General features: G+C 34.3%; 2 protein-coding genes across 2 annotated transcripts in view; one reads left to right on the forward strand and one right to left on the reverse strand.

The window, feature by feature from the left end:
• bru3 (CUGBP Elav-like family member bruno 3) overlaps positions 1-20,965 on the reverse strand; it is a 711,140-nt gene that overhangs the window by 428,897 nt on the left and 261,278 nt on the right. The gene's annotated exons all lie outside the window — the stretch shown is intronic.
• LOC140749902 (parkin coregulated gene protein homolog) lies at positions 4,915-11,280 on the forward strand. The gene is made up of 4 exons (XM_073083144.1): positions 4,915-5,354; positions 5,778-5,949; positions 6,551-6,700; positions 10,696-11,280. The coding sequence occupies exons 1-4, from the start codon at positions 5,064-5,066 to the stop codon at positions 10,854-10,856; spliced, it is 774 nt and encodes a 257-aa protein (XP_072939245.1). The 5' UTR covers positions 4,915-5,063; the 3' UTR covers positions 10,857-11,280.

The following is a 20,965-nucleotide window of genomic DNA, read 5'->3' on the forward strand; positions in this document are numbered from 1 at the left end:
AAACATTTAAAGCATAATTTCCGATTTAAAAATTTATCGCTTACCTCTTGTTAGTGAACAAGTGAATCCACTACTAGATTATGAGGTAAGAGATTCGGAGATAACATTCAATTTGTTGTAAAGTCGTTTTGATGATATACACGTTTGTGTGGGTACTGGGTACATACACTAAATTTTATAAAATATATTATGTCTCAGGAAATATTCGTACACAGAAATCCGATGTGTCATTGAGTTTGACTTTAAGATAAAGAATTATGGGAGGATTCATCCAGCAAGTTTATTGGTTGACTTCTGATCTATATGGTCGCCTCACACGTTAGATAGCCAGCATCCGCATCCTTTTTAGGGTTCCGTATTCAAAGGGTAAAACCGTAACCCTATTAATAAGCCTCCGCTGTCTGTCCGTCTGTTACAAGGCTCTATTTTCTCAATCGTAAAAGATAGACCCTTGATTGTTTACATAGTATGTATAAGGGTGGTCTCTGTAACAACAAATGCTAAAATAAAAATATATTGAAAATAAATGGGGGTCGCCATACAATAAACGTGTTTAGATTTATTTATTTAACCGAAATAGGTAGACAGTTCATATTTTCACAATGCATTTACTGTAATGGCTGCTGTAATATAATAACAAATAATAAAAATCATGTTGGTTCGGAATCCTCCATGTGCGAGTTATACTCATACTTGCACTGGCCAATTATTTCCAATCACAAGAACTGCTTTACGTTAGTAATAGATGTGGGTGTAGTATCTCCCTGCCGAACCATGATGTCTCCACTGCCTATGAAATATGAAAAATGTAAATGCCCTAAATTCAAAATATACACATAATAACAAAGATTGAAAGACATCAACTTTTCTTAACATCACGACAGTCTTGGCACGAAACGTACTCATTAGAGTACATTGAAATGATTGTGATTCCAACATAAAGAGGTTAATTAGACACCTGCTGAGACGCGAGATTTCAAACAACCTCATTTGGGGATCATAATGTTTTTATTGAATTGATACCGATTCGTGTACTATACGCAAGCAGCTTAATTTGTCATGTTTCCTGTTATTATTTGAGGAAAATACGTCTACAGCTTATGTTTTCACAAATAAACATGGGAAATGTTGATCTCTAAATTGATGGCACGTGTATCGAGGAGATTGGGTCAAACATTTCATCTCGTATTGATATAATACTATCGACTTGGCGGAGGCACTGCCGTGCCTCCAGATCTGTCAAATATTTCGAAACGAGTTTTCATTTGCATTTGGTACTATGTTTGATTACACGGTTTGTAAACTAACTCATTTTGATTAGTTTCTTGTTTCATGATCTCATAGAAAGTTCCGAGTTTGATCCCAGCCAGGTAGACCAATACTCGTCTCCATCTCATTATTGTACCATTGCTGGGGAGAACCCCCTCAGAGTAAGATGGGTTTAAGCCATACTTAACATGTGTGAATTTCCAAAAATCATAGACCTTGAAAAACTTTTTTAAGGTCTCAGACATGTAGGTTTCACCTTTATAAAAAAAGTCTTAGAAATAATCAAATTATATTGCACAGATAACTTGATGAATCAGAGATGCTTGCCTGGGTTTGAACCCTGGTATCATAAAATCAAACCGGCTGATTTGCAAACCAAATACTTTGATCAGCATTTTTTCAATGTACTTGTTATTGAAATTAACATTTGAAATTCCAGTAAGAGAAGACGTAAGAACCCAAAAATGCAATACATATGTAATTATGTAAATATATACTTTTACAAATACATCGTATGGTTCTTTTATTCGCCCGTAGAACTGAAATCAGTTTTATGGAAGCGACGTGCGACGAGCAGCAGATACTTAGCCCATCGTAAATCTGTCCGTGGCTAGTTTTATGGACGTACTAGTCGCCTAAGTTATGGTGTAGCTGAAGACTGTTCCTTAAACCTGGCATTGTGTTGATGTTTTTATTATTAAACCTACGAATAAGCCATATAGGTAACTGGAATGTACGTTCAGTAAGTAGCACGTTTCTAATATCTAATGAATCGCACATATTTCGCTGTCTTTAAAATGGGAGATTTCTTGGATCTCCTCAGTCATATAGATAAAACCGAATCGTAACCTTTTATCGACTGTAATAACAAGTAATTTTGGGATCACTAAATCACAACCATTTTTTTTATAATAGATATAACTAGAAAGACATAAGAACGAAAATCTAAATTATATATTTGTATTAACTAGTTGCTTTGGCATAGGAGGAAGAACATCGTAGTGTACCAAAATATTTTTTATTAATTATTTTCCTGCACTTCCAAAGTGTAACCACACATTTTACGTACAACAAAGGACACTACAATTACATCGTTCCAATGGAGCAGTGATTCGGGTTGGTCGAATTGAAAAACGAAAAAACCAGGTATCGTCCGAAAGCCGACAACTTCCCCCAAATTTTTTGTACCTTTTTTCGTCAGTGGATCCATTTTTTTGTACCTTTTTTCGTCACCGGATCCCTTTTTCGTCGTTTTTCACCCGCTTGTACCTCGGCCGCGTTATACGGTGAAATTCGATGACTTTAATATTTAGGTGGCTTCGAAAAAAAAATATTCCGCATTCGTCATGGAGCTGTCTGTTTGGGAATAAATAGTTTGATATATCAAATGTATACAGAAGTTACTCAAATATACATATAAATTAATAGTTAATGCATATTACTGATATATTTAACAAAAAATATTGTTTACGAATAATGGATTTCATGTATGACAATCTCATGACTTGTTTCATTATTTGATAAACTCGTCCACAATATACTTATTTCGCTGATTTTGCATTAAAAATATATTTCCACATATTATATACTTTAACTTATTAAGCATATTTTTATAACTTTGCGACTCTCTAAATAAATCTTACGGTGAATTTAAATAATCATTGAAACGACTCCCATAATGTACATATGTGATACATTTACATGTACAAGGCTCATAAGGGTATCCTTTGATCGTCATCTAGCCGAGAACCACGGTTTCCGAGCTGCTTCACAATCTTATTAACCGCTGTCGCATCCGACGGACGTGCAGACGATTGACTGTTTCTACCCGTATCTATATATGTATCAACAAAAATATATGTTGATATATACAGGGTGTCCCAAAAGTTAACGTTAAGCGGAAAACGGTTTATAGACGGTCTCATGACATGAGAAATAACACAGTATAACATTTTTAAAATAAGTTATTTTTCATTTTAAAACGCATCTTTCAAAACAGATAAAACCCGGATCAGAGCAGTATCGAAATAAAACCTCCAGATTAAGCACCTGAAAGTTTTATCCTTCATAAATACGGTATAATATTACTTTGACAGCAGTTTCCTCAATAACGCTCGCATCGAGACGGTTCAATTGAAAGTTTCCAGGGTCGTTATAAAAATTTTCATAATACACCTCGCAGGTGATGTCGTATTAAATTTTAAATATCAAACGCCCGTTACGCGTTCAATCTGCTGAGGTTTCATCTATATTTTTGTCGTTGCTAGCAAAATATATTTCTTCTTGCTTTTCCTTCCTTCCTATTTTAATTTATTACCCAATATTACCATAGTAACTACACTTCTATGTCGCCTGGGTTGATGACAAGTTAACTAAACATTATAGTTCTAATTGTTTAGGTTAGGTTAGTTTAGATTAAGCCAGTAGCAAGATATTTCTTTGTATATTTCATAATAATTTTGATTGATTTTGTTTTGAGGGGCCAAGGCACGATATAAGTGCGGTTCAATAGCAATAAGGGTAAGGTTATGTTAGGTTAAGTTGCTAACAAGGTAACGTATATTTTTTGTCATGTAAAGTAATATGTAAATAGGTATGGGCATTAATATACCAACGTGTGTTAGCTTTTGACTCTACGTTATTCTGTTAAAAGCTCCAAAATGCTCAAACTGTTCCAAGTACTCGTAATTAAATTATAATTATGTTAAAGCCAATAAATTATCAAACCAGTAATTTTCCACAGGCAAGCCTCATTCAAATTACTTTACATTTTGCGAATTTAAAAAGACATTATAAGCGATCTATTCAACGTTTTTCAAAGATCCAATTTACTGGGAAACCATATTTGTAGAGAAACTTATCAAAAGACGTTTGGCGTGTACCAGGCGCGCAGAAAGAGCGTGGAAGCCATCCAAATTCACAGCAGTTCCCCTCCGACGATATTGTGAGATACCTCATATTAAAATGTAATAAAACTCCCCGTAGCTAATATAATTTCGCGGCGTGGCCCCTGAGTAAGGCGAAGGGTACATGCTTGAAATTTAATTTTAAATCTACAAATGAGAATACTAGAATTTTATTGAGATAAAAAGTCAATAGTACTGTAGTAGAAAGGATATTTGTCTATCGGATCGAAAGTACTTTGCTTACATTATTTAATTTGGTTGTATAACGAATTCGCGGACAAACTTAGGTTTTAACTCAAAATAACAAGTGAAGCAAGAGTTAGTTATTTGTTACAAAATATACTTTTAATCAGTATTATACAAAATCTTGTATAAATAGTAGTAAAACAAAACTGTATACCATATCATATCATTCGGCACAGTATTTCTAATAGAGAGTTTTTATGGCCTAACTGTAGCCATTGCACTATTTTTTTTTTGGTTTACATTGTTTGTTTTAGGACTTATGTCCGTCAAAGTACCTAAAATTATAGCTTTCATTATGATTTTCATAGCTCGCTTATAACTGTTTTGTGTACTGCTATAAAAACACCGTTTAATAACATTGAATAATAAAAAGTACAGTTTATTTCAACAAACAAAAAATAAATAATCGAGGTATACAAAAATAGAATGAGCGTTCCTGCACCCCGCTTTACAAGCGCTCCGCGCGGGGGCGCTGCCGGCAATCAATCGATACCCGGTCGCCTAGCAACGATCATGTTGCAAAATAAACAATCAGCGGGCTCGGCCGTGAGCAAATTTGCCTTCTTATTTTATTACTTGTGTCAACATTTTAGACTGATATTATCCGATTTACGCTATATTATGTTTTGAGTCTAAACGAAAATGGTTTTGTTACCGCCTTGCGAGCCGGGGACCTGCGGGAAGGACTTTCGTCACTCACTGAAGAAGCCGAGTCCAAACTATCCGTATGGACAGAAGACGAAGAAGCCGAGGATCGTACCTGCCTTCACGATACAGGCAATGCAGAAGAACACCAAAGTGCTGCCGCCGCCGAAGTGTGGCGTGTTCGACCCTTTGCCAATCAAGCCAACGATGTTCAGGAAATGTTATCAAAGGGGAGAATTTCCCATCACTATCGAGTTCACGAATTGCGGAAAACGCCTCGCTTGGAAGGTAGGTTCTATTTGTAGCGCTTCTGATTATTTATTATTTGACTTATGTATTACCACATTATATCTTCATCAGAAAATTGAAATTATATATTCATATAATTTGAAAATTTGACATTTCCAATTAACCGTAGATTAGGCATACCAGAGGTTGATTACAGATGTGTGCCCCTGAAGACGTGTCAATATGCTTTGTTGAACTCAACATTAACATTGATGGCAGTGATAGCCTAGTGATTAAGAAACTCGGCCTCTAGTTCGAGGGGTCCGAGGTTCAAATCCCAGGCACCTCTGACTTTTCATAGTTATGTGGGTATTCCAATTAATTATCACTTGCCTAAACGCTGAAGGAACATCGTGAGGAAACCTGCATACCTGAGACATCTTAAAAAAAAACATTTGAATGTCATTTTAACCTGTATTCCAGGTGCCTATAGAAAAGCTGGACTTCCATCATTACTTGCCAATATTCTTCGATGGCCTCGCAGAAGCCACCTACCCCTTCAACTTCATCGTTGAGCGAGGCATCCACGATCTGGTGACCAAGGGCTCCTATAAGATCCTGCCAGTAGTGCCTCAACTCATCATCCCCATTAAAAGTGAGTGGAGTGAACTACTATTTTTACTACTACCGCCACTACAAAGACTAATATTAGGGTACGTTTTTACAACATGCTTCTACTGAAACGCAAGAAATAAGTACAATATTCATGGTAAAATTACAGTAAAATGATAGTAGCAGTGATGACGATATACCGGTTCTACCTTTGAAATATTTGCGTATATTATTGCGTTATTATGCATTCAGAGTACTTAAAACTCAAAAATATTAGTAGGACCGTGATTGATTTCCATTCAGGCTGAATTAAATATAAATTAGATAAGCACATACTAGCCAATCTATGTATAGACGTCACTATTGGGATTACTAATTGTTGTAAAAGTGTGAGATATGTAATATAAGTGTGAAAGATAAAAAAATATTGTAAATGCATAAAAATAAATAATAAAGACTAGGTTAACAATCGATGGTGATAGGTCACTTTATAGTTAGGCTCTACACCTACTTCTGCGTCATTCCAACAATAATTATTTGGGGTCGACTACAGATATCTAGGAGCGACAGTGGCCACTTACTATCAGATAGACTAATGCTCGCTTACTCCCTCTATATTATAAAAAAATTACTTGTTTACCCAGATGCGATGTCAACCAAGCGACCTTCGGTGATCTGCCACGCTCTCAGGTGTATAGGGATGCTGGTGACTGGATGCGACAGGGTCGGAGAGGCGCTGGTGCCCTACTATAGACAGATCCTGCCGACACTCAACTTGTTCAAGGATCGTAATCGTGAGTAGTATCATATTTATTAAGTTAAAAATATATTTATTGCATATTGATAATGAAGTTGAATGAAAAATCGTGGTCGTCAATGCTACTGTCCTACTGCTGACCACGAGTTTCCTCTCAAATGAGAAGAAGTAGGCCATAGTCCACCATGCTTGCCAAATACTAATTAGTAGATTTCGCACACCTTGGAGAACTTTACTTTTCAAGAAGTATTAGGCGTGTAGATGATGCAGTTACTTGATGGATAATAAAATGGATTAACGGATACAAAAGTAATGTATGAATTTTGAACGATTGAATTCATAAATTCAAGAAGTGTCATGTAAAAGTTCGGTTGCTTAAAAATATAACCTATGATATTCCAACGATTTAGATGAATCCTCCGACTGTGCATATGTTAAAACCCGTCAATGCCGTTTGACAATGCGACATACATTACAAGCTCGAAAAAATATTCCTCTCCGGAGTCTGTTAAAACATCACACAATGATAATAATGAGCGTAAAAAATGACATTTTTTTAAATATTTTCGTTACACGTTATAGGTTAATTTATTTGCATATATTTGATTGAACTTATCGCGTCTTTGATCTCACTTACCTTTGTTCAACTATACGTGTAATTGTGTTATAGGTTAACGAAATTGTGTTGTAGTTAACACAATTACCAATTTCACGCACTCACGCGCCCTACGAGCGATGTTTGTGGAATATCTAATTATATTTCAGAAAGTATAATATTAATGCGCCTGTAAATGGAAATTACAGTTCTTATTCTTTATTGCACACTTCGGAAAATCTTAAAATTACTTTTATTTAAGTTTATGAGTTTATAGAAATCATTTCAAATGCACATTTTTGAGATGTTTCACAACAGTTTATTATTATTTTTATCATTTTACCTGACAATCGAGGGGAATGTTTTCGAGCTTATGTTATCTTATATACAAAATTCTCGTGTCACAATGTTAGTTACCGTACTCCTCCGAAACGGCTTTACCGATTTTGACCAAATTTTATGTGCATATTCAGTGGGTCTGAAAATCGGCTACTATCTATTTTTCATACCCCTAAGTGATAAGCTGTTCACGCTTAACATTTTTCTATTTTTATGGCAACACAATGTTTGCCGGGTCAGCTAGTATGTATGTATGTTTTTTGTTTCTTTGGCACGTCCTACAGCCCAAAACAGCTTGATGGATTTTAACATAGTATGTTATGTATGTTAATTGGACTGACGTTGGTTGTATTTTTAGGCAGTCGGTTTTTTGTTTTTATTTAAATTCCCTAGATTGTTATATTTATGAAAATCGATCTTAACAAGACTTTTGATCTAGGACACGTAAATTTATGTATAAAATAAAGGATTTTTTAATCTTAAAATATGTAGAGTTTTTACTTATAAATTAAATAAAATACTGTGTATACGAGTATTATGTGAGCGTAGAGGAAACTGCAGATAAATGTCGTTACAATAACAATATCAAATTTTGATTCAATAATTATTAACAACCAGTTGTATTGTTGTCTGTTGATAGTTGCTATGTTATTTTCAAAGCATTACCTTGCTAAAGTAAACCAAGCAAAATAGCAACGAAGACACCCCGAACCGCAACAACTATTCGACAACACGAGAAATGAGAGCGTCCTGTGGTGTACACGAGCGATTTGTTTGCAGATATGCGATTTCTGGAGACTAAATTTGCATATTTTTGTTGCTTATGCTTGTTTATGCAAATGGAATCTTGTGGGCGCAATCAAAATTATTTTAACGTGGATGCGTAAGGAATGTACTAAGCGCTTACGAGTCTACTACAACGTGACAAGTTTCCCCTGTGACATGTGTCATTTGAGATTCAAGTTCTTCCCTTGAGTTCAAGTTCTTGCTGGGGTATATCAAGAATACTTTTTCATGAAGCTTTTATACAGTTACTTTCTTGAGTGATAAAATTCTACTAAGTAGTTCGTATCACCGCTAGTTTTATATAAAAAAGATTCACCTTTTACATTTTGTCATTTATCCGATATTAAAAATATCCTTAGGCGGCAGTGACCATTTTTATCAACTAACCCTTGTTTGTGTGTAACATTATACAAATAAAATTGTAACCCTTATAATATTTCATGAAAATCGCAAGTGTACACAAACCAGAGGCAGTGGGCACGTTCGAAATTCCCGTAACAATGCGGTCGGGTGTCGCGTCGCGGTGACGGCGTGACGCGCGGAACGCGTGACGTGCCGTGTCGACGCGTAATTAATGTACTGAGCGTACGAGTCTATTACAAGGATACGAAGCTACTTTCGTTACTGATTGTGTCACGCGTTATGACGTGTGACGTAAATAACATAATTATTTCCATGAATTACATTGAGTACCATTTAAAACTGAATTGGCTGTACGAAACACAGAACGGCCTGTTTTAAAGGAAACGAAGTTTGCTACTGTTTGTGTCACGCGTTATGACGTGTGATGTAAATAATATAATCATTTCATGAATTACTTTAAGTAGCTTTCTGAACTGAAATCAAGGCTGCACTTAGCACAGAAAAGCCTACTTCAAGGATACGAAGCTACCCTAGTGATATTATTATGCCACGTAATGTGACGTGACCTTTGCGCTATTATAAAACTTTATAAAAATAAAAATACTTATAGGTATAGAAGTTTTAAAGTAGGTAATTGTGTAAACCGCTTAGTGAATAATGGATACCACCCTTTGATAACTTTAACCAGTATATGATTTTAGACTAAAATTGTCGCGGAATTGAGACATTTTATTATGTTATGTTATATTATGGATCGTGGTCACGGCAAAACTGCGGTGGCGGGGAGAAACCGTTGACAAGTACTAGTGGTAGATTTATCTATCTACCCTACGTCTAGTTCGTTTTCTTTTGTTTTCCATATTACGACACACTACACTAACAGTATCCTTACGCACCGTACTTTGTACTATTTGTGACTTGCATAAACTAACCACTGGATTCCACGTTTGGGGTAACTTAAAACCATCTTCTCTGTTGAAGTTCCTAGGATGTTTCTTGATCTCTATTGCTTCTTTTACTAAATGAGGTAAGTAATGACGCTCTGTGGAGATCACCAGATTTCTTTAACCAGAATCTAATACAGACAGAGTCGTATCTGAAGATTACATTACTCTGATACGTGAAGTCTTTTTGGTATTGGAACTACTGCAGACATATAAACGAATTTCTTATATTTCTTTTATATGTAACTCTTTTTAATGTTTTTTTTTATTTAATAGATTAATATACTCGTAGTAAGCATATTAGTAGTAATAGTAGTAGAAAGTATAAATAATGTTGGTGGTCTGAAACCCATAAACTTCCAACAATGCATTTTTGGTGGCAGCGTAACACGAAACACGACTATTACACCGAAACAATATCCGACGCCGCGTCAATTATGACGACGTGTTAAGCGTGATTGATTGCCACTGCGATGATACTTTCGGGCTTGTTACACCGTATTGAATGCCCTTGGTTTATGATAGCGAACAAGCCGAAATAATGGCTTAAAAGTATCTGGTGCGAGATAAATTGAGGGATGGAGATTGATCCTCAATGCAAATATAAAAATGTAGTTGATTTTTTTAAGTTACTTAAAGATAGGCACACAAAATTGCTTGACTAAATCTTTGATCTACTAATAAAATACTGTAATACTGAGAGATATAACCTAGCGCTATGGTCAAGGAAGTCATAACTGTGCTCAAAAGTTCCTTAACATAAACTTAGATGAATAAAGAAATAATTTTGGAAAATTTATCCCCTATGGGTTAATGAGAAAGGAAAGCTGGTACCGCAATTTTATTTTGAAGACTAAGTTTAAACGCTTATCTAAGTGTATGTGTCTTTACCTCACCACACCCTTTAAACCAAAACACATAATCGCATCATCCCATCATCGAATAGTATCACTTTAAAAATTGAAAAAGTTTACTAAATTGCTAATGATCCTTATTTCGTCAAAGGTAACATGGGCTCCGGAATCGACCACACGACAACTCGAGGCGAGAACGTGGCAGACCTTATAGAAGACACTCTTCAGATCCTGGAGCGCTATGGAGGACCAGACGCCTTCATCAACATCAAATACATGATCCCCACGTACGAATCTTGCGTATTGAATTAGATGAGGATTAGGTTTCCAGTTTCGAAATTTTTGCTTCGTGTATACCAAAATAGTTTCGTAATCTTAGTAAGTAATTAGTCGAATGTGCTTAATTAGATTTTTATAATATATTTTAGATTCTAGAGGACTAATCATGGTTAATATTTTTGGATTATTTTCCGAAATTCTTGTTTGATGTTTATTAATTATTATCATACCTACTATTATGTATTTTGAGAAAATACTCTTTATACTTTTAGTTAATTATTGATAACACTTTGCTCTCACCATTGACCGATAAACATTAATGTAAGTTCGCATTTTTAGAATACTCACAGCTTTAGCTTTTAGAAAATTTTGAATGATATTATTAGGGTAGAATAGGTTTTATTCGAAAAATTCAAATGTAACTTATGAATTGCTTAGACATTTATAAACCGACTCGATATGAAATAACAATATTGCTTTTTTAGCTTTAATTAGAATACTCATGGGTAAGTCATATCTCGAATCTCGAACACATGGCTAACCGGATATTTATCAATTTGTGAGTCTTTAGGATACTCATTGTAGTTTTTAGCATTCTAAAAATTTGTCAACATTTTTCTACATCTTATTTTTTTTAATATTGATAGATATGTAGTTTAGTAAATTCGTTAATATAAAATTTTAGACGCCTTAAAATTAATAACAATATATAAATTGTGTGGTGTGTTCAATTAGAGGTTTAAGATACGAATTAAATATAGAGGACTAATCACGGTTAAAGATTTTGTGTCACCATTTTCGAAAAAAATATTCATGTTTAAGTTTTACTTGTTACGTACTTCCTAATTCCAATATTTATTTGTAGCGAGTTTCTCTTCTAGCTTTGTATTTTTAAATCTTTTGGCAGGATCCATTACTAATGATAAAATTATCCGTATTTCCATAAAAGTGCCATCGAAACAAATTCATGACTTTTAGAAACAGCTAAATATGATATAGACAAACAAATTTGAATAATATTCCCATGGTATACAATTATTCTGTTGTTGTAGATAGGTGTTTATTTATTATGTGGTTACACATTACTATTAAATTGTCCGTATTTGTCTGTGTAATTCGCAAACCGATGTAACGGCAAGTGGTATTGGAACGGATCGAAACAAAACCGCGATTAAATTAAAAAGCCCCGCGCTAACAAATGGCGGAGCGCATTCTTAGAATTTGCAGACGTGTTCTCGCGTCCTAATGAAATGTGTTCGCTGTCGAGGAAAGAGCGATACGACTTATATATAAGCACGTTACTCTATAAATAAGACTCGTATAAGTACGATTTCCCATAAGTAATAGTCGAGCAGTTCGCTGCGACGGCGAGTAATCGTCCTTTCAAAGTGTGCGTGGGAAAATCAACGTGGTTACTCTTGGAGGAAGTTTACTGTTTTTTCCTCGATTGTATTGTGAAATTATTATTTTATCTTACAAGCCATATTCATCTGTATTAGCTAAAATTATAAATCACAGTAAAATTAAAAAAGGAAGTATTTTGTTGGTGATAAAATTTCGTTATTTAACCGTTGGAGCTTTAATTACCCCGTTTTTTGTCTAAAACTAAAACGATATATCTCAGTATTTTTTATTTTAACAAGGAGCTCTAGGTACAACTGCAGAATTGCTGACATAAATATTTTTTCCTAAAATGACGTCATAAACTTGTACGCAGGTTTGAAAGGTATGAAGGCGAAAATAGTTATGCAAGAAATTCCATATTAATTTTCATCAACAGAAAAATATGACCCACCAGAGTGGGCTTCTGTTCTATTTGGGGTCAGTTATAAATAATAGTGCCAACGTAACAGTGACCACATAAAATGACGTTTGTAGATTGAATAATATAAAAAGAACGCCACTAAAAGAGAAGAATAAGTGCAGATATCATAATAATATGAATCGTTCTTAAACTACCGTAAATAAAACTTTAATATTATTGCTTAAACATCAGAATTTTTTTTTCCCTTTTTAATTATTGTATACCGCAAATCAAAAAGCGTCAAAATGTTATTAAAATTTTACTTAATATAATTTGATTTCGACATGTAATTGTAATATTAATTAGGTTAATTTGTTATTGTTATTTTGTTTGTATTGTTAGTTTGTAATATTGTTGTATGTCGATTGGTTTTTGTAATTTATTGTTATTGTTTTTAATAAATTTTTGTGGCATTTTAATGTGTATTTTATACGACGGCATAAAAGGTACTGAAATATTTGATTCTATTGACAGTCACACAATTAATTTATTATTATACTAGCTGACCTGGCAAACGTTGTGTTGTAGATAGTAGCCGATTCACAGACCTACTGAATATGCATATAAAATTTGGTGAAAATCGGTAAAGCCGTTTCGGAGGAGTACGGTAACTAACATTGTGACACGAGAATTTATATATACTCGTAAGATTAAACTACTAAAGTACTGCATTCGGGCTGTTGTTAGCATTTATCGGTTATAATAGAAAATATTAATTTATCACAGTAAGGTCTGGATTAATATAATCATAAGTATCAGTTTCCACATTTGATATTCTTTCATAAAGTTAAAAGTTATTCAATGGTGGATATCACTAATTTTCTATGAAATTATAGTAGCAAATAAGCGAGTAATCTTTATAATGAATAATCACTTTCATACACGGATCATCTGTAATTAAATCCAAATGAAAGTCGTTCCTGAGGTTGTCCATAGATGGTTGGCTGATCCCTGAAAACTTCTGCCCCACCAGACTTCTAACCAAATTTTATTTTCGCACTATTATGTTTCCGCAACTGAACAACAAAAATGTACGCTTAAAGTTATTTTTTAATAAAATAAAAAGCTTTATATTTAAAGAAAAATCTCATGACAAACTTATTGAGTTGGAAAGCTCTTCGTATCTCATAGAAGTATAAGCGTCTCATAACGGTTCAAGAGGCGCACTACAGACCTGTGACGTCACGCACGTACAATATTGCAACGATAGGATGTAATTTAATTCAATTCAATATTCTTTATTGTGCACTAGAAAATACGTAGATAATCTAAAGGGAGTAGAATCTTGCGTGGTACAGATTCAGAATTTTAGTCTTATAACAATAGTCAAGCACTACAGTGTTGAAGTGTATTGATGAAAAGTTGTTGAAGGAAATTATTAGATGCATAGCAGTGATAGCAGGTTAAGAAACTCGGCCTCTCGATCGAGGGAACCGAGGTTCAAATTCCTCCTCAAACCTCTGATTTTTCTAAGTTATGTGCATATTAGAAATTAATCATCACTTGCTAAACGAGGACGGAAAACATTGTGAGGAAACCTGCATACCTGTGAGATTTATAAAAAAGAAAATCACAAAGGTATGTGAAGTCTACCAATACGTACTTGGCCAGCGCGGTGGACTATGGCCTAATCCTCCTCAGTATGAGAGGAGACCCATGCCCAGCAGTGGGACAGTAATGGGATGATGATGATAGTAGTTATAGCCTTAGCGATAGTGGTGTATACTCAACGGCTCAAACGGTTTTGAATTCCCGGCTTACATCTCGGAGTTTTTTTAAGTAAGTACTTGCGTATTACATATATATGATTACAGCAAGTAATACAAAGTAATAACGTCGAAGAAAAAGACCGTGATTATCTTCAAAAATAAAAAAGTTCTCAAACTTGCATCAAGTCTATCACTTCGCACTTCATCAGTTTGATGGACTACGGCTTAAAATTCCTTGTCTCTGAGAGGAGACCGGTATGAAGCAATTGGATAGTAATTGGTTAACTTTTATACTCCTTTTATCGTCACACTTCGAATTTATCGTAAAATTTGACTCTCAATGCGCCCAAAAATATAAATAACAAATATATTTTTTCTTACGCTAATGTACAAACCTCAATACTACATCAAAATTATGTCTACTTGTCGCTGATTCTACCCCAATATATCCCCATCTATCACAATCACACTCGTACAAAGGGCGTGATATCGATCACATGTCGAATCGTGAAATATGGCGACAACCTAATACGTGTGTAATTGTAACCTTTTATGTAATTGTTGTTCAACAAGTAATTGTTGTTGTTGTAAAGAGACTCTTGTACGAGGACTTTCTAATTAGTTCATAAGGGAGGCAACACATCTATAGCCGGCCATAGCTACGACTTATCTGGAGTTGATTACTGACTTTATTTTCTACAAAATAAAAACATGCATAGTTCAAGTAACGTATTTCCATATCGTAAACGAATAATTTTAATCGCATCAGTAGTTACAAACGGACGGTGTACAAACAGACAAATGCGATTTAACTGTTGCATTTTACCATCATAAGATAAATCACTTAAACGCTGATCAAAAATATCGTCGAAAAACCTACATGCCTGAGAAACCCCTGCCATGGTACATGAATGACGCTGAATAAAAGAATAAATATTCTTTATTTATGAATGAATATAAATAAATAAATAGTAGCAGCAGCGACTCTCAAACAGTTCTATACTCGTAATAGTAGTCAATCGACCGTAACCGTACGTGGAGCGCCGTATTCCGTACAAAGTCTTATAACGCCCCGAGTGGCACAAGCACCAATCCACGTGACATCGTGACGCGATATAACGGTATATCAGCACTTCAACGATATTGCAGATGCGCTGCAATATGTAACTTTGATGCCGGTTTAATATTGCGACATCTGAGGTCTACGGGTTATGAAACGAATACGTTTTATGATACGGTCGTGTATCGGTTTCTCTCGATAAGTTTCCGTGACCATGGTCTTTTGATCGGAATATAGAAATTAAAATATCATAAATTTCTTTTATACAATAAAATTTATAAATTGCACGATTATAACATTAGAGCCGTCGGTATATTTTTTTTTATATAACTTGATGGTTTCCTATTAGAAAGTAAAATTTAAAACGATAAAACAACAATAAAATACAACTATTTGATTACTTCTTACAATTTTCATGTTATAAATATGTTCTTGTGAATATGTCAGTAATGATAATTTATTAATGGTTCTCGTATTCGATATAATAGTAAAATAGAAATAAAATGATCTTTCGTGAAGTAACCGTTTTATTTTCGCACTAACCACAATTATTCTACCGAAGTCCTTTACCACCTGACTCTAACAAGTTTTAGGTCAATATTTGCCCCGTTCCAAAATCAGTAGACCCGAAAAACCTTACGTCAAAGGAACAAGCCACACATGTCACCCGCAAATAACGCATGCATATGCCACAGGCCGCTAAAACTGAAGGAACTTGACATGCAAATTGCATGCGGATGCATGCATAGAGAGCGGTGTAAATTCAGCTTCAGCTTGTAAATCCAAATATTGACTATCTACATGGATATTAGGACGCCAACACGACATCGATCAATGTATCGGTGTGGGGCAAGCGTGGACGTAGTCGAAACGAATTCGTTATATTTTTGAGAATATGTTTCATATTAAAAAATATTAAAACAGTTATAATATGTCGCTAGTTGCTTATCCTATTTGACTTAACAATGACAATGAGACAGTCTACAATAACATGACCTTTTAAAAGTTTAGGGCTATCCCCATGATAAGATTTTTTATCTCCTGGGTGCCTTAGACACACACAAATACAAGTACACAGACACTCAAACTTACAATGGAAATATAAATTAATTATTTATCTATGTTGAATTTCACTCATGATATTTACTATGGGCATTATCTATCTGCTTGGCCAGGATTCAAACCCCGGACCGTTTGTGTCAGTCCTGTAGCATCCTGATCGAACGTCAATTATTTTTTCTGTTTAGTTTGTTAAAATGGCGAGCATTATTCTACATTACTATTATTTTCTAAAGCTACGTGCTACGAAGCTACTACGAGCTACGAAACTACAACGAGCTACGGAACTGCTACGAGCTAAAGGATTTTAGGAATTCAACTTAAGGTACCGGGCGTCAAGGTTAGTAATATAAATCGAAAAGGGCCCGTCTCGGAGTACATTTATCAGTGGGTCTCAGACACCGGCGGATACCAGGCGACACCTTTTTAGCCATCCCAACATTTATAACGGAGATGTTGGTTAGGGAAACTGGATGTGACTGAGTGAACAATAGCTTGATTCATATCTTGACTACTTGATGTACAGGGTTAAAACTCCTACTTTTATGTTTTACCTATTAAATTAAATTGTTCTAGTATATAGTTAAAAGTAGGCGTCTCTTCAAATGGTTCGAAACCCAGGCACGAACCTCTGATTTTTCAAAGTTATGTGCGTATTAGTAATTGATTATTATTTCCTGTGAAGAAAACAATCTTGAGGATACCTGAGAGGTCTCGAAAAAATATGTGAAACCTACCAATCCCCACTTGGCCAGCGCGATGGATTGTGGCATGGGTTTCCTCTTAGTATGAAAAGGATTTCATATTGAGAGGAAACCCATGCCCAGTAGTAGTTAATTTATGCACTTAATAATGTGTTTTTATCATAATTAAGAAAGTTGAAGATATCTTTAACATTTAAATTCCTATAAACGAATAAACAATCGCAATTCATTGCAACAGTCTTCCTTATAAATGCAAGCCCATCCAGTTTCTCCTATCTCGATGGCCAGCGTCTTCAGACTCGAATAATTTATCTTAGGGGCAATCAAGACGGTAATTTTCATGAAGAGAGCTGCAAAACTATTTCAGCTCTAAATAATTTACGATCAACGACCACGACTTGCGATTTGTCACGACTTTTTCTGTTTTCTGGCGTCAAAAATGTGCGTACATATACACATAAAATTTTTAAGTATTAACTTTTAATTAAAAGTGAATACTGATTGATATTTTTCTAGAATCCTTTTGTAGCATGGGTTTTGTCATATTTTTGTCCTCAGGAACATAGTCCACTACTGTTTCTGTGCGAAATAGTGGGCAAAAGTACATGTTAGTGGTGAAATACTAGTTGTTAGCCACACAACTTCCTACCACGTCGTTGCCTCTACTTTATAGATCGATTATACTATTTGTATTGTAACAATGTAAAGATTTTTTTTAATATCTGCAATCCGTTTATCAAAATGCGATGAGCGTAGGTCATTTAATAAAGTGCGCATAATAATAAGTCTTAACTTAATAGCGATATTAGTGATGTATGAAATATGTAACAGTATTTAAAAAAGATAATGCACCAAAAATAAATATGTAATACAAAATTATGTAATTTGGTTCATAATTCGATTATTTGCTCTAAAACTCAGCGTTTAAACATTCAATAATTAAGAGTCCATATTAATTTGTGTTTTAAAGCTATTATCCAAATTTCACATTTTGTCGTAGTCGTAGTCGTATGGAATAAATGTTGTTCTTAAGTCTGAAGTTCCATTGTTGCGCGGCGAATGATATTTTTACGCTATTTTCTTTTGTGCCTTTGAGGAGTCACGTTGGTAAGTTTTTGTTGAGCGTAAAATAGCGAGGTTAATAATTTTCGTTGATAGCATCAAGATTACTTACCGCAACTTTGCTCGTAATATGAATGATTTAATATCCTCGCAGGTTTAAGATAATCTTAAATTGTTTTAGATATTCGTACTTTAGGTACATTTCATTAGTATGTTGTGTGCATATGCGTGACGACATTTTATTGACGTGTTCTTATATACATATTAGGTGCAAAATACATAGGTCTTTGTAGCTAATTTAACTGGAGCTGTGAGTACGAATGTAAAATTGATGGCAATGCAATAATTGGATGTAATTTAGCTGACATGATAATCGATCATGGACCCGTACCTATTTGATGATAACAAAGATTTAGTTAAGACATCCGGGTAATTACTGTTTTTGTTGGATTTATCTCAACATTTTTTTTAATGTATTAAGACTTAATAAAATTTTGCTAAAATAGTAAAAATACTATAAAGTTAGTGTCCATACTTAGATATAGTTTAAAGTTACACCGAAGTTACGCATAATATGTGATAAAAATATCTTTTTTATTTTTCAAAATTAAATCTTGTCAGTAATCGTCACGACAGATAAAAAAATACCTAAAGCTTTAGACCACATTCCTACAAGTGGGCGTGAAACTTCTAAAATGTTATCATTAAACATAATTTTGTTATTTGATATCAAAACTTCTAAAATATTGATGCGAAGTTCGAACAATAATATTTTACTTATGTAGGCTTGGGTAGAAGTAGAACACATATTTTAAGCATATGTTATTAGTTGTACGCGGTATGTAATACACAAACATAATATTATATCCTTCTCGTGTTATATTACATAGTCTATGAAATGAATACTAGATTTAATCACTCTTTAGCTTAATTATGGGTTATTAAATGTTTATGGGCATCAGAGTCCAAGAATTTTTAACCCTGCCTTAATCACGGATCCAAGGGTAAAATCCCACATCTGATTATGTAGGAACGTATTATAGTTAATTATGATTTGCTTAAATCATGAAGGAAACGCAAGACATAACTACATATACCTTTGGGTGTTCTTTAAAAAAGTTTTCTACGAAATCTACACAATGATCCTCTGAGAGAAGACCCGTGCCCAGCAGTGGGACTGTAATGGGATGATGACCAACAGAACTGACGGTATACTGCATGCTAGTTCCATTTATTAAAAAAAAAAAACTTACATCTTAGAACTTAAGCAACATCAAAATACAGCAAAATTATCCCACAAAAATAAATAACCAACGACAGACAGAATTATGATCGCAATACAAAACATAATGTTGTTAAGACGCAATCGCTGTTACACTAAAAAGCACTAAAGGACCCACTATCTCCCGTTCCGCACAATAATGCTAGCAGAAAAATTGCAACGATTAATATCAGACTCCGACTGGCTATAATGCCGTATTTTTTATCATTATGTGCTCATTAAAAGAAAGGCACTGCCATGAAATCGGATCACGAAAAAGGGAACGGCGATAGGTATATATTTTATTCAATTCCTTCCATTCCTTGTTTAAATCCGTATTTTCAAATTGGTCCATCGCCCTTTGGAGCGGTAAAATATAACCGTCACTTAATTTTTTGGAGATTATCAATCTGTGATAAAGCGAGTTATCGTTTTATTAAATTTTCATTGTAACGTATGTATAAATTGTACAGCGGATTATAAGAGAACACATGAGTTTAGTAGTGAAAAATTATTTCATCTTTGTATATAGAGACAACTTTTGTCTATGGGCGCAATGGCCACCTTATCAAGATAGACTGAATGTTTGTCATCTTTATATATATATTTCTTATGTGCGTGTGTATGTCACTGAACTCCTCCTAAACGATTGGACTGATTTTGATGAAATTTGTTGTGTCTGTTCAAGGGGACTTGAGAATGGTTTAGATTCACAATTTAGTCCGAGGAAAAAGGTTTTTTTAATTATTTTTTAATTTATAAGTAGTTATAGAATCGGAAACTATGCATTTGATCAAGTGATGATCTTTAGCAAAGTTGTTGTCCAAGAGCCCACGAGGGTTTGGGAGTTGGTAAGACCAATTTTCGACAGATGGCACCACTGGAATGCAGGTAAAAATTTTACGTATGTCATATTATTTCTTTACAATGCGGGCGAAGCCGCGGGCACCACTAGTATAAATATAATAACAAAACAGTCTTGGACAACTTCAGATCAAGAAAGATAACATGAAACCTACATTTAATCATCTATTGTATATCTTTCAAACAATATCTATTTCACAATCTAAGTGGACAGTCAACTTTATTCTCTGAGTTATATTTTAGTACCTACAACTCGAGTCAATAAGCACAATGGTAATTGAAATGTCTTCAGCGGGAAGGAAATGAATTAAAAACAGAAAAACACCTTCCTTAGAAAACATTAAGCCTGGTTTTTCTCGATGTTTTTCATTTTAGAGAGAGATAAATTTAACTTTAGCTACCTTATATCCCTGTTTTAGAATATTCGTTAGATATTTTATTAGTTTATCCTAAGCAACGATGGTTATTTTATTTCAAGTAAATAAGAACGAACTTATTGACATACCAAAAAGATTGTTATATTATAATAGTACTTAAAAATAATAAGTCACTCATTTGATTACTATAGTTCAAACTCAGATGCAGTGGGGGTGTCAAGTGGGGATAATATCATGGCGGC

This window comes from Epargyreus clarus, unplaced genomic scaffold (genome assembly GCF_041222505.1).
Source record: "Epargyreus clarus isolate Ecla_fem2 unplaced genomic scaffold, WU_Ecla_fem_2.2 ptg000018l, whole genome shotgun sequence".
Classification (NCBI taxonomy): Eukaryota; Metazoa; Arthropoda; class Insecta; order Lepidoptera; family Hesperiidae; genus Epargyreus; species Epargyreus clarus.

Coding starts and splice junctions, on each gene's coding strand:
- LOC140749902 (XM_073083144.1), top strand. CDS start 5,064: ATGGTTTTGTTACCGCCTTGCGAGCCGGGGACCTGCGGGAAGGACTTT. Junction 5,355..5,777: donor GAAAACGCCTCGCTTGGAAG/GTAGGTTCTATT, acceptor CCTGTATTCCAG/GTGCCTATAGAAAAGCTGGA. Junction 5,950..6,550: donor ACTCATCATCCCCATTAAAA/GTGAGTGGAGTG, acceptor TTGTTTACCCAG/ATGCGATGTCAACCAAGCGA.